The sequence below is a fragment of the Lactuca sativa genome, chromosome 5, assembly GCF_002870075.4.
Source record: "Lactuca sativa cultivar Salinas chromosome 5, Lsat_Salinas_v11, whole genome shotgun sequence".
In the NCBI taxonomy this organism is placed as follows: domain Eukaryota; kingdom Viridiplantae; phylum Streptophyta; class Magnoliopsida; order Asterales; family Asteraceae; genus Lactuca; species Lactuca sativa.
The window spans coordinates 24,742,470-24,757,664 of NC_056627.2; the positions used below are offsets into that span (position 1 = coordinate 24,742,470).

At 32.6% G+C, this 15,195-nt stretch overlaps 1 protein-coding gene across 1 annotated transcript; it reads left to right on the forward strand.

The window, feature by feature from the left end:
- Positions 1 to 7,321: 7,321 nt before the first annotated feature.
- LOC111893959 (bidirectional sugar transporter N3) lies at positions 7,322 to 9,190 on the forward strand. The gene is made up of 6 exons (XM_023890032.3): positions 7,322 to 7,376; positions 7,594 to 7,630; positions 7,723 to 7,933; positions 8,015 to 8,176; positions 8,272 to 8,391; positions 8,633 to 9,190. The coding sequence occupies exons 1-6, from the start codon at positions 7,322 to 7,324 to the stop codon at positions 9,065 to 9,067; spliced, it is 1,020 nt and encodes a 339-aa protein (XP_023745800.1). The 3' UTR covers positions 9,068 to 9,190.
- The last annotated feature ends 6,005 nt before the right edge of the window (positions 9,191 to 15,195 follow it).

The window sequence follows — 15,195 nt, forward strand, 5'->3', positions numbered from 1 at the left end:
TGGGAACTGCTTCTATGTGACTTTTACCGATGACTATAGTAGATATGGGTATATTTACTTAGTCAAGCAAAAGTCAGAAATGTTTGAAAAGTTAAAAGAATTAAAAAATGAAGTGGAGAATCAATTGGGCAGGAAAATCAAGATGCTTCGATCCGATCGAGGAGGAGAGTACCAAAGTCTTGAATTCCGCGACTATCTCAAAGAATGTGGAATAGTTTCGCAATTGACGCCACCTAGGACACCGCAGTTGAATGGTGTGGCAGAAAGGCATAATAGAACCTTGTTAGACATGGTTCGTTCTATGATGAGTTGTGTTTCACTACCTATCTCATTCTGGGGGTATGCCTTAGAGACTGCCGCTCACATCCTTAACCGAGTCCCTACTAAGAAGGTTGCCAAAACACCTCACGAGATGTGGACAGGGAAAGCTCCCTCGTTAGCACATATCAAGGTTTGGGGTTGCGAGGCTTTCGTAAGACGTGATACTCACGACAAGCTCAAACTTCGTAGTGAGCGATGTATTTTCATCGGCTACCCGTAGAAATCCTTTGGATATCTCTTCTATAGACCAAATGACAATGTTGTCTTCATTGCGAGGAGAGGGGTTTTCCGATAGCGAGAACTCATAAGCCAAGGAGACAGTGGGAGGCAAATCGAGCTTGAAGAGATTCAAGAATCGATTGATGAAGGAACCTCTACCGCTGGCGCTCAACCTAAGGAGAAAACTCCGGTTGAACTAATTGACAACTCCTTACCTCTTAGACGTTCCGAAAGAGTTAGAGTTCAACCCCAGTTTTATGGTTTTCATATTACTACCGAAGGGGACACGTATATTAGTGATGGTACACTAATAAATCTAGATGAACCTAATAGCTATAAGGAAGCCATGGCAGGCCCGGAGTCTGCAAAATGGAAAGAGGCAATGGACATCGAGATCCAATCCATGTATGACAACCAAGTTTGGAATTTGGTTGATAATGTGCCCGGACGTAAGATCGTTGGGTGCAAATGGATCTTCAAGAAGAAGACCAATGTGGAAGGAAATGTACACACATACAAGGCGCGATTGGTTGCGAAGGGCTTTATTCAAACTCCCGGAGTTGACTATGATGAGACCTTCTCACCAGTTGCGATGATAAAGTCTATTAGAGTAATGCTAGCTATTGCCGCATTTCACGATTATGAGATTTGGCAAATGGATGTCAAGACTGCTTTCCTTAATGGGAAGTTGGCTGAGGATGTTTACATGGCTCAGCCAAAGGATTTTGTTAATCCGAAGCATCCAAATAGAGTGTGTAAGCTTGAGAAGTCCATTTATGGACTTAAGCAAGCGTCTTGCAGATGGAATCTTTGCTTCGATGAGAAAGTAAAAGAGTTTGGATTTGTACGGAGTGAAGATGAATCATGTGTATATGTCAAAGCTGGTGGGAGTATAGTCAGCTTCCTTGTTCTGTATGTCGATGACATACTACTCATAGGAAACGACGTCCAGACACTGCAGGAGGTTATGTCCTGGCTCAAAAAGTGCTTCGCTATGAAGGACCTCGGAGAGGCTTCCTATATCTTGGGTATAAGGATAGTGAGAGAACGAAGTAAGAGACTAATAGGACTTAGTCAGAACACTTATTTGGATAAAGTACTAAAACATTTTAGTATGGAAAATTCGATGAAGGGAGAATTACAGATACAAAGTAATGCCAAGTTGAGTACGACTCAAAGTCCAAGTATCGAAGCCGAAATAACAGAAATGAGTCGAGTACCATACGCTTCCGAAGTTGGCTCAATCATGTATGCTATGACTTGTACTCACCCTGATGTAGCCTTTGCTTTGAGCATGGTTAGTAGATATCAAGGGAACCCTAGTAGAGCCCATTGGATTGCGGTCAAGAATATCCTTAAGTACCTTCGGAGGACCAAGGAATGGTTTTTAGTCCTCGGGGGGATTGATGACTTGAAGGTGCGAGGGTATAGTGACGCCAGCTTTCAGACCGACAGGGACAACTTCCATTCGCAGTCGGGCTGGGTGTTTACCTTAATAGAGGAGCAGTAACTTGGAAGAGTTCCAAGCAGGAAACTGTAGCTGATTCAACATGCGAATCAGAGTACATTGCAGCGAGCGAAGCGTCGAAGGAGGCAATATGGTTGAAGAACTTCATTGGTGATCTTGGAGTTGTGCCTGCCATAAAGGAGCCTATGGAAATTTTTTGTGATAATGAAGGAGCGGTTGCCTTGACCAAGGAACGAAGGGATCATGGCAGATCTCGTCATATCGACAGAAAATATCATTTCAATAGACATCGAGTAGAAGAAGGACACCTCGTGGTCAGGAGGATATCATCAAAAGATAATCCAGCAGATCCGCTTACGAAGGGACTGAGTAGGGTTAAGCATTTGCAGCATGCTAGGAGTATTGGACTGAGAGATGATATTCTATTAGATTAGATAATTTAAGAAACTTGTAATAGATAAATGTAATTAACATTTGATGATTAAATAAAGGAGTATTATTTATAAGTAAAGTTACTGTCTTATGTTAATTGTTTAACTATTGTTTCACTTTGCATGTTTTGACTTCCAGAATAATCGAGTTTATTTAGAATAATCGAATTATTCAAACAATCCACAATCTTTCATATGTTGGAAGTAAGTATGAATGAAGATTGTCATGAATTGATGTGTAGATTGTCTAAATGGTATTAGACATAGCAAAAGTTTGCTGAAACGTTCATGAGTGCTTATGAACTAGTTTTGAGCATTGGAACAAACACGCGCTTGCTGGAATCACCTTATGGAATGTGACGAAAAGGTTGATCGCAAGACGATAATATCATATGGTCTTAAAACCTAGATATATGGTTTGTTATTTGTTAATTGGTTGTACATTGATAATGCGAAACCGCATCAGTAAATTGATGTTATAAAACACATTGTTGTGTATAATTGATTAATGAATAAGTAAATGCATATAAGTCGAAGTTTATCTGTTACTTTTATCCTAAGAGGGTAAAAGCGATATCTCGGCCGCTCGATTTTTTGATTTGACTTATGTGTCGGGCCCGGTCAGAACTAAATTGATATGTTCGATTAAGTTCTATGTCAAATAAATCTGAAATCGAAAAACCAACTGCTGGACAATTGGTTCCATAGAATTGTTCGCATAATATCTTAACAGAGGACTGTACAATCCCTTATCTAAAGGACAGGACTGATAAGATCAGAGTTTGACAGCGTCTTTGAGAGATACGGTTGATAATCGGATTATGCTTGTATATATAGTTATTAGACTTATCCAAGTGGGAGACTATTGGAATAGTGTCTAAGGCTGCAACTATATTTGGCAAGTATTTGACCTGGTTTTGCATGGTCCTTTTGGCAACTTGACAGGATGATTTATATTGAGAAAAAAAATATTATTTATATATTATGAGTATAATATAAGGAATATTAATATTGTTATTTGATTAATATAAGTCATAAATTAATTAGGAATTAATTTGGTGACTTAAAGAGATTAATTGAATAAAGGGGCATAATCTGTCAATTGTATGATAGTTGTATTTTGAGCAGTGATTCATTATGGATAAGGGGTGGACGATTTTAGGGTTTGGAAGAGCCTAGAAATCGTCCAAGGCTTATCATTAAGGATATTGGATTGGTTAAGGCCTAAGTTATCCAATTAGGGTTTTAAGGGTGAAACCCTAGGAGGCTCACTAGTATAAATACACCCATAGGGTTGAGGAAATCAGCACTCTTGCATTTGAAGAAACCCTGGCCGATTTCTCACCCTCCCCTCTCTCTCACTTATCATCCTCTTGCTAGTTGGTGTTTGTAAGCCAGTAGAGGAGTGGCAATTGTGACTCTAAACTCCAAAGACAAGAAGATTCAAGAAAGCAACTCAAGGTATTCCTTTAGATCCGATTTCTTATGTTATGATTTGAATGTTTACACTAGATCTATCAATAGAAGTCTTGGATACATTGCATGTTCAATTAGAGAAACCTAGATCCAAACATTAGGGTTTGTATGTGCACATAGGAAAGTTCTTATGGCTCAAACCCATGAGAAACAAAATAACCTAACTATATATATATATATATATATATATATATAAACATCAATATGAATCTATGTTTCAAGAGTATAAAAAAATGAATTTTGATATATTTATAATCTTGTTTGATAAAAATATGCATTAATTTTTCCAAAAGACAAAGAAAATGAAGTGGGTTTTATTGAAAAATAAGGTTAACTTTTATATATCAATAATGATTTCTACGTAAATTTGACGAAAAATCATGAACAATGGTATATTCGGGTTTTTTTTTTTTTTTCGATAGACAACATGGCCTAAAAAAAGAGAGTTTTGTTATAATTTGATGCATGTGCGTCCAATGTGAAAGTTTACAACCATTACTTTTCACGTTGATTGCTTTAAATTTCGACATTTTGGATTGGTTTATTGGTTCTATATTTAATAATTATTTTTTATTAAACTTATATATATATATATATATATATATATATATATATATATATATATATATATATATATATATATATATATATATATATATTAGGGAAGCATTATTAATCAATGAACCAAGAAACCAATTTAAAATGTTGGAATTTAAAACGGTCAACGGCAAAATGAAAGCTTTTAAATTTTACAGTGGACGTACATGCATCGTATTATAACCCATTTTATATCTTTGTTTTTTGAAAAGTAAAGGTCAACTTTTTTATCGAAATTTTTTTCGAAATTATATCAAGTTCATATTTTTTTATTTCTCTTTAAACATAGATTCATATTGATGTAAAAAAACGAGTTTTCAGGTCAAATTCGCATTGCGAATCTACTCAGAATCATAGTGTGAATAACTGAGATTCGCATTGTGAATTCTCAAAAACTAAATTATATAAAGTTAAGGTTCACAATGTAAATAAATTATTTTGTTGGTTTTATAAATTAATTTATTAGTAATCAAAAAGTTAAAATATTATAAAATTACATGAAAGTATTTTTCAATTCATATGAAAATATCATTAAATTAATTTGTGAATGATCAAAGACTTGAAATACTAAATTAGATTCACATTATAAATGATAAAAAAGTGAAACATTGTATTTCAGATTCATAGTGTGAACCTGAACCGGTCGATGTTTTTTTTAATCGAAGTCAATGTTAATTAATAGAGGATAAAAAATTGAGATTTTTGGTATAGTTAGTTTTTTTGGATAAAAATAAACTTAAATATCGATTAAAGCAACAAAATGAAGTGAGTTTTTTTAGAAAAAAAAATTTATTTTTTATATATCAACTTGAGTTTATGTGGAAAGATGACGAAAAATCGTGAACAACGGTAAATTCGGGTTTTTTCGACAACAAACAATGCCTAAAAAAATTCAAATGAAAAAAAGAGGTGGGCTTTTAGGTATAGGGCGTGTTTGGCACGTAGCGTTTGACAGCTTCTAGCTTCTAGCGTTTGACAAAACGCTACGTTTTGAACATGAAGTTTCGTTTGACACTACAAGCTTTTAGCGTTTAGTTTAAACAAAATGCCCCAAATCCAAATGCTACTTCATGTAGCGTTTAACAAAATCTTACAAGCTACAAGCTACCCGCACCCCGCTAGAAGGTATTGGCTACCAGCTAATTTTGCCAAACACGCCCATAATCCAATGTATGTGCGTCCAATGTATCAGTGTACATCCAATCCCTGGACCGTTGATCATTATAATTTCTGGTGGTTATAGTTGGTTTTTGGATCCTTGTTAATTATGGTTTTTATTTAACCTCAATATATATATATATATATATATATATATATATATATATATATATATATATATATATATATATATATATATATATATATATATATATATATAGAGAGAGAGAGAGAGAGAGAGAGAGAGTTATGTTCAAATGTGTGCTAGATGCATCAATAAGAATTTAATAAAGTTAAATAATTATTTAATTAAATAAAATAGATATTAAATAATTTCCATAATTGTATGTATATTAAATGATATATCCATAATTATAATTTTTATAGATACGAATTTATTTTTAAAAAATATCATTGTTGATATTAATAACGATTTTAATTAGTTTGTATAAAAAAGAATTATAAGTATGAATATCATTTAATATACATTTAATGTTTTACTAAATTCTTATTGATGCATTATACAACATAATAAATGTGATAAACATTTGAATATATATATATATATATATATATATATATATATATATATATATATATATATATATATATATATATATATATATATATAGAGAGAGAGAGAGAGAGAGAGAGAGACAGAGAGAGAGAGATTTAGGTTTAAATGTTTTCACTATCTATTGTGTGCCCGTATGATTGATTCTGGACCAATCATTTTAGTTATTTTAATAAAGTAATATATATATATATATATATATATATATATATATATATATATATATATATATATATATATATATATATATATATATATATAGGGTTAGGTTATTTTGTTTTCACTATCTATTGTGTGCATGTATGACTGATTCTAGATCAATCATTTTAGTTATTTTAAGAAAATAATTAATGCACATTACATGTTGAAGATATAATGAATATTAATTATATTTTTAGCATTTAATATGCATTAATTACTTTCTTAAAATAATTAAAATAATTGGTCCAGAATCAGTCATAAATGCACACAATAGATAGTGAAAACATTTGAACCTAACTCTCTCTCTCTATATATATATATATATATATATATATATATATATATATATATATATATATATATATATATATATATATATATATATATATATATATATATATATATATATAAAGTTGTCAGAGGACCAAATCTGTACTCAATATTCATTATGAAACGTAAGCAATTACTAAACCAGTGATTGTGATTCCCAGTCTGTAAATCAAATTGATACATTTTTTAAATGATTGAGAAATCAAAAGCTTCTGCCTGATGCTTACCATCTACTTTGAAAATAGTTAGGGTCAACTTTCAAAGCTTAATGAAGAACAAAATGATTAAACCATTAGATAAACTAAAAAAAACAGTATTATTGGATCCAGATCAACCCCACTTCGAACAAAAAGATTGGTGATTAGCTGTTACAAAATGAAATTTTTTCCACCAAGTGTCTTAATGCCACTTGTAATCTACACGTAAATAAGTTTTTTGATTTTTAGTCTATAAATATAGTATACCTCCAGGTGCTTTCTGTTGGAAGAAAAGAAGCCCATTAATCTTTCGATTCTTCAGTTTTCCGTACTCAAACACAAGAAAAATATGGCAATTTTCTCCGATATTCAACATCCTGTGACTTTTACTTTTGGCATTTTAGGTATAATTTATGAAAGACGGTTACTTTTTGAATGTTAACTTTGGGTAGTAATTAATGTAGTTAGACCATATTTAAAAAAAGTTGTGTGGTTTAAATATTCTGATTTAATATTTATATTTTTTAATCAGCGAATCTTTTTATTGTTTCATTTTTAATCTCGATTAATATTGAAAACCTCGCCTTAAGTGAAATTAATTGTTTACTCCTTTGCTTGCAGGAAACATCGTATCCTTTATGGTGTATCTTGCTCCTGCGTAAGTTAATAAAGTAATTTTACCAAAAAATAATTTGTTTGCATTTAGAGAAGATTATAAATATATATTTTTTTATTTTACTTTGCATGCAGGCCAACTTTTTACAGTATCGTAAAGAGAAAATCAACGCAAGGGTTTCTATCGGTACCCTATGTGGTCGCCCTCTTTAGCTCGATGATTTGGATATACTACGCCACACTTAAAACCGACGCGACCCTTCTGATCACCATCAATGCTGTTGGTTGTATCATCGAGACACTTTACACAGCCATCTTTATCGCGTATGCCCCGAAGACCATTAAGGTGATACTGACGTCCAAAAAGATGTCATTGATTCCTGTATGATCTTTAATACAAAAGCTATAGCATTTGATGATGTTGCAGATTCAAACCATAAAATTGGTCGTATTGTTAAACTTCGTAGCATTTTGGGTGATTGCTCTTTCGACCCATTTCCTTGCTGAAGGTCCGACCCGAGTCGAGATTCTTGGATGGATATGCATGGTAATTTCTGTTAGTGTTTATGCAGCCCCTCTAAGCATCATGGTACGTAATTCAGAACCAGATTTATACATCGTCGCTTTTTTTCTTTTTTAGTCGAATGATCCCAGATTGAAGTAATTTTGTTGAATGTAATACAGAAAAAGGTGATACAAACAAAGAGTGTAGAATTCATGCCATTTTGGTTGTCTTTTTACTTGGCATTGAGTGCGGTTATGTGGTTCTTCTATGGTTTACTTCAAAAAGACATATATGTTGCGGTGAGTTTCTTTCTAATACTCTAAGATATTTTTGTCATAAGAACAGAAAAAATTTAAAGGATATTTAATTTCTCATATTTTTATGCAATACAGCTTATATATGTGTATATATGTTTTCGTATTATAATTTAGGAGAAATTTTAACATAATAAATGTATTTTAGCTAATTCCTGTTGTAATATGGGTTATGCATTTGGTTATTATCATTACTATATAGACTTACGGAAATATAATATCTCAGTTACCAAACATAATTGGGTTCGTGCTCGGAATAATCCAAATGGTATTGTATTTGGTTTACAAGAATTACAACACCAAAAATATCAACTTCGAAAAGAACTTGCCAACTTCTGTTTCAACTCTCGAGAGACACCATAATTGCGACATGCCAAAACACAAAGAAAAAGAGACCAACACAAAAGATCAAACTGTGACCGTGAAATGCTCCAAAGAACAAAGCAATATTGAAGTCAAAGTCGACGAACCACTAGAGTTCTGTACGTTGCCAAAAATTATAAATGATCTTATTGATAACACTATGAAGGAAGGCACGATGCTCGAAACATCAACGAGTTGCACTTCTATCGTACAGCAAATTAATGTTTTGGAAGATCATAATCAAACCAAGAGCATGGATGCCCCTCATCAAGCTTATCTTGTTGAAAGTGCTACTTAAATCAGTTTTCTTTTGTGACGATGTGATGCACCTCACATAACGTGCTTCACTTTTGTATAAATAATAAGGATTTCGATCCACATGTCCCATACCCTGAAGGCCTTTTTGTATCTTGTAACTCGTTGTTTTTATGAACGACATTAGTACCCTCACGTTAATATAACGTTTAATCTCTCTCTCTCTCTCTCTCTCTCTCTCTCTCTCTCTCTCTCTCTCTCTCTCTCTCTCTCTCTCTCTCTCTCTCTCTCTCTCTCTCTCTCTCTCTCTCTCTCTCTTATATATATATATATATATATATATATATATATATATATATATATATATATATATATATATATATATATTATGCAGTTATCGTGGTCAAAATTTTAATAGCGGTTACATACCGTTATTTAAGATCGCGGTTATCGCGGTGGTATAGCTGTGCAATAGCGATTTTTTACTATTATTTATAATTTATAATTTTATATTATATTTATATAGAATTTACATATTTGAGTATTAATACTATAAGTCTACATAGAATTTGTATCATCAAATCGAAAAAGTCATATAAAAACATAACATAATATTCTATTATAGTAATATGGAAACTAGTTAGTGTCAAAGTGTCAAATATAATTTAATTGCATTGCACGGGTTCAATATCGTATTAGTAGGTCGTGGTTGATTTAAGGAGTTAAACCCCAAGTCGTAGCGTCATAGGTGTGGGTCGATTTACAACAAGTATTAATGGAGTCCGAACATAGCAGCTCAAGTCTTCGTGCGTATAGAAAGAGATGAGAAAGAGTGTTGTCGGTAGACGTAGTTGCTATGCATGCTTTTAATTATGTTAGTTGTTCGGACTTTTTAAAATGAAAGTATAGCGAGATCATTAAAACTAATTTTTCATTGTCAAAGTAACCAAATGGTCGAAAATCTGAACGAAAATGGAATAGCGCCCGTAGCGCCGCAATAACGGTTATTGAAATAGCGGTAAATAGCGCTGCTAATAGCGGTACCGCGAAATGAAAACGCTAAACTGAAAATAGCGGTTATTGACCTCCGCAAAACGCTATAGCGTCGCTATAACACCGATATAGCGCAATTTATAGCTTAGTATATATATATATATATATATATATATATATATATATATATATATATATATATATATATATATATAGAAAAACAAAAAAATTCTAAAAAAAACCCTAAAAATACATAAAAAAATACTTAGACTTTTTTTTTTATTTTATATTATGTATTTTCATAGCTTTTTCATTATTTTCGCTGAATTTTTTTTGAAAAAAAACCAAAAAAAAGAAAAAAAAACGATTTTTTTTATTTTTTTTTTCAGCGATTTTGTAAATAAACCCGAGATTTTTAGGTATAAAATGTCAAAAAAAATATTTGTGATCTCTAAGTATTTTTTCATGCATTTTTAGGATTTTTACGGTTTTTTTTTGTTTTCTATATAACCCTTCCCTATATATATATATATATATATATATATATATATATATATATATATATATATATATATATATATATATATATATATATAGAGAGAGAGAGAGAGAGAGAGAGAGAGGGAGAGAGAGAGATATGAAAGTTCAACTGAAAATAATACAAGGTTGAGAACGTTACAATGAATCTAGACCACACGTTTCGTTATCTGTTGTTTAAGCGCTCATACCGACACGACGTAAGATATAATATTCTTAAGTGAATAAAGAATTAAGTATATTCATATATGAATACTGTGTGGAATATTCACATTTTCATTGATTTTGCAAGTGTGTTAAGAAATACATAATAACCTACTATATATTGGGCAACGTTTGGGTAAACCAAAAGTTATAGGACTTATGTACATAAATCTTACATAAGAAAGACTTAAATATGAGCAACCATTTTTATGTAATGAGTTAAAGCATTCCCCCTTGAGTGTTTAGATTTACATCAAATCTTACTTTGTAATATTTCTTCGTCTTATATCTTCAGACATACATCAAACAGCTATCTCATTAAAAACTTAGTCGGAGAAAAAATCTTTTGGGACATACACTTTGTTCGAAGGATAAAACAATATGATTCGAACGTCTTACAAGAGGGAAATAACCATTCATGAATTGCCTCATTAAAACCTTGTTAAAAGAAAACTCAGTGGTATGAAAAACTCTAAACGGTAGACGAAAGAGTGCATAATGGTTAAATGTATTAAAGTGACAAACATTTTTGTCTCGTTAAAAACAAATTTGTCAAGATAAACTTCATGGAATAAAACCCCGTAAAAGTGAAGATAAAAAAAAGATCACACAATCATTCATAAGTATGATCCCCCTCACATGAACTCAACAAGGTGTTAAATATACATCAGGATGTAATGCTTACTTATGCATGCTTTTGGAACAAATACTTTGGTAGTGACTTGGTGAACAAGTTTGAATGATTATTATATGTGACAACCCGAAATTTCTATCTTGTACACTTATTCAAATCAATCAAGGTTAGACTCGTTTTTACTATCTTCTAGCATTGTTTAGAGTTAATTTGAGTGGTCTAAGCCTATTAAAACCAAGGTATGAGGCTAGGGATGAGTGTATTTGAGTTCAACACCTTTCAATTGAGCGAAACACCCCTTCATGAGGTGTATGCGGCCGCACACATGGGTGTATGGCCATACACCCATCCCAACCATACACTCTCATGTATAAATGAGAGTCTTAGCCTTTATTTACCTCTTTTCACACTCCTAAGCCAAGATATCGACTTCTCTCTCAAGTATCATCCGATTTTTCATCTAGATCTTCAAGTTGTAAGTGTTTCTTCCTTTGATTTGATGATTCGTTACACTATCTAGTAAGGATCTATCATTTCATCCATGAAATTACTCCTTTTGTTTAGATCTTCAAGTGTTCTCCAAGAACACCTACTAAGTTTTTGGACACCAGACACCCCTAAAGGCTTCTATATTGTAAGTACCACTCCTCATGCTTGTTACTTACTAGCTTTACTCATTAGAAAACGTCCAAACCATGATCATTAAGGAGTGTACGGTCGTACACCCCTTTATTTAGTGCTTAATGGCCTCAAAACTCATGTTCTATGCTAGTACTTGATCAAGAACACTTAGGGGTTGCAAGTTAGAGACTTCGAATACACTTTTGACCATTTTTACATGATCATCAAGGTTGTACGGCCGTACACTCCTTGTGTGGCCGTACACACCCTTTTAAGGTCTAAAATGGCATTAAACTTCCATTAAGGCTAAGCGTTGGTCAAGACACACTTCCTAGGTGCTTAATAAGACATTAAATCACTCATGGACATGTTTCACCATGAGTGTGCGGCTGCACACCCACTTGGGCCATAAACTTTGGTCGTACACACACATGAAACATACCATTCTGTCCGTACACCCCAAGGTGTGGCCATACACCCATTATATGCAACCCTTGGTACTTCTAGCACTTGAATCTAAGTGTTTCCTATGTCCTAGGGTGTCTTTCCTTGCATAATTTGTCATTTAAACACTAATTATATACATATATGTGTCATTATATGTTTATTAGGATCTGTTGTGTTCAAGTCTTCACTTGACACTTAGCATCCTACAAACTGATCTTTCATTCGTATCACTCACCGCAGGTGAGTTCATACCCCCTTAACTTACACTTTTAAACAATTTTAAATGCTTTTATGGGGGGGGGGGGGGGAATACAAGTTGAAACTTTATAGTTATTATATCAATCACATGTGATTACTAACTATCAGTCAGACGGATTTACTATACTTCAAACTGTGCTATCAAACAAACTGCTTCAAATCGTTTTACAAACTCTTTATATGCAAAACTTCTTATTAAACTCTTTCAAACTTATATATTGTCAAAATCATGTCTATATAGATATAGTTATATAAGTAGGATTGAAAGGAATTAGGATTGATAACTCGCCTTATTTCCTGTTCCTTGTTTGGTTATGGACTTAGTGTAGCGGTTGTTTGTCCGAAGGTTGTTTGAAGTTTAGTTATATATTATATGTATGTATATGGATTTTAAAGTCTACATTCAGTTCAAAACCTTTGGGTAGCAAAGGTGTACAAACATGTTAATTTATACAAACAACATTACTAGTAAACTATAATAGGTATAGTTTAGGAAGTCGCTACTCACTAATTCTAGTACAATGAAACATACAAGAGTCAGTTCATTCATGAGTCAATATAAACTTACTATGATGAGAAACTAAGAGAACATACAATACACTACACAATACAAGATAACTTACTATGATGAGAAATAAAGAGAACATACACTACACTAGTATAGAGAGAACATACAAACACTAGAACATACTATACAAACACTAGAACACTATAACATTAATGTGAGCCACTACTTCATGGCATGGAAATCTAATGTTGTGTCACATTTTGCAACTAGAGTCTCCTGGAGGGAGAGCATTAATTGGTGTATAGATCTATACGAGATTGACTATCCCACACCTTGCTGCTAGCTACAGTGGGACCTGCAGGTCTACAGGTGACTAATGTCATACCATTTCAATGCGTTAGAGCGTCGTGTTACACTAGTTGATCAAGTATGGTTACAATCATATCACATTTTACCTTAATTAACGAACTGGTTTAAGGTAGTTAGTTACATACAATATTACTGTACACTCATATTTTCCTATTGCATTCACATTGTGATCTTCTCACATAAACGGTAATGTAAAACTATATTTTGGTAATAATAGTCACACTTAGGAAAGATACAAACAACACAGCACACAGAACATTTGGGCCTTGGTAGAAGGCTACTTATTAGTAGAAAATATAGGATTTTCTAGGAGATACAAACATTTACTACAAACACTTACAAACATTTACATCAAATAATTACAAACACTTTCATGGAAGTAATGACACTAAAATACTTATGCACTCACTAGCTTTAATGCTGATCTACTCTTTCAAAATAACTTGTATTCTCAGGTCACCAGTAGACAGGTACCGGTGACCAGGTTTTGAGAAGATGGAGCTTTCAAGACTCGTTTCTTATTTTGATTCATATTTTTGGTTTCTTATAAACTGTACAGAACACACTTGTATTAAAATTATATTATTAATGCAATGGATGATGTTGTTGCTTGTTTACTATTATGCATTGTTGTGATAACTGTTCATGACGTCCTCCGCCCTGGAAAGTTTCCACCGTTCAGGTTTTTGGGTGTGACATTATATTATAGAGTATGTTGCACTCAATCTTTTGAAATGGTTGTTGTTCATGTATAAAGAAATTTTTGGTGTCTTATAAAGTATACACAACACACTTGTATTAAAATTATATTATTAATGCAATGGATGATGTTGTTGCTTGTTTACTATTATGCATTGTTGTAATACTGTACACGACGTCCTCCGCTCCGAAACGTTTCCACTGTTCACATTTTGGGGTGTGAGATTATATTATAGAATATGTTGCACTCAATCTTTTGAAATGATTGTTTTTCATGTATAAAGAAATTTTTTGGTGAGATGTGTTTTGTGTTTATTCCTTTTGATATAACTATGTTTCGCTTGATCAATAACAATGTTGTTATCTACATATATGACAACCGATTCATTGGAATCATGAGCTAAATCAGATCTACTTTAAATATGGCTAATTATAGCTTGAATCCATACACTTTCTCTTGTCGTCTTATAGAGTGCAAGTAGTTCAAAGTGGTTTTCCGAAGTAGCAACTAGAGTATATTTACAAGGGTGAGTGTCTTACATATGAAAGACTTCAAATATGAGCAACCATTGTTATGTTATGAGTTATAACATTGCCTCTTGTGTTCTTATATTTATTTAAATTCTTACTTTGTATTTCATTGTCTTATATCTTCATACATACATAAAAAATCATCCTCTATAACATTAATTAGTTAGTTAAATTACACTTTTGACCCTTAATATGGATTTTTTGTTGAAAGAAGGGTCCCATGGCCCCATTAGTTAAATGTGCCACTTTGATGCGTATGTTGGGCGTATGTTTTTGTATTTTGGGCGTACGTGGAAAAGTGAAAAGCATAATTTTTAGGGTTTGAGCACTATTTAAGCATCATTAACTATCCAAAAACTCTTTCCCTCAT

Bases quoted from the DNA above. Each gene is read 5' to 3' on its own strand.
- LOC111893959 (XM_023890032.3), top strand. From the start codon at position 7,322: ATGGCAATTTTCTCCGATATTCAACATCCTGTGACTTTTACTTTTGGC. The intron at 7,631-7,722 runs GTAAGTTAATAA...CTTTGCATGCAG, and splicing joins ATGGTGTATCTTGCTCCTGC to GCCAACTTTTTACAGTATCG. The intron at 8,392-8,632 runs GTGAGTTTCTTT...ATAATATCTCAG, and splicing joins AAAAAGACATATATGTTGCG to TTACCAAACATAATTGGGTT.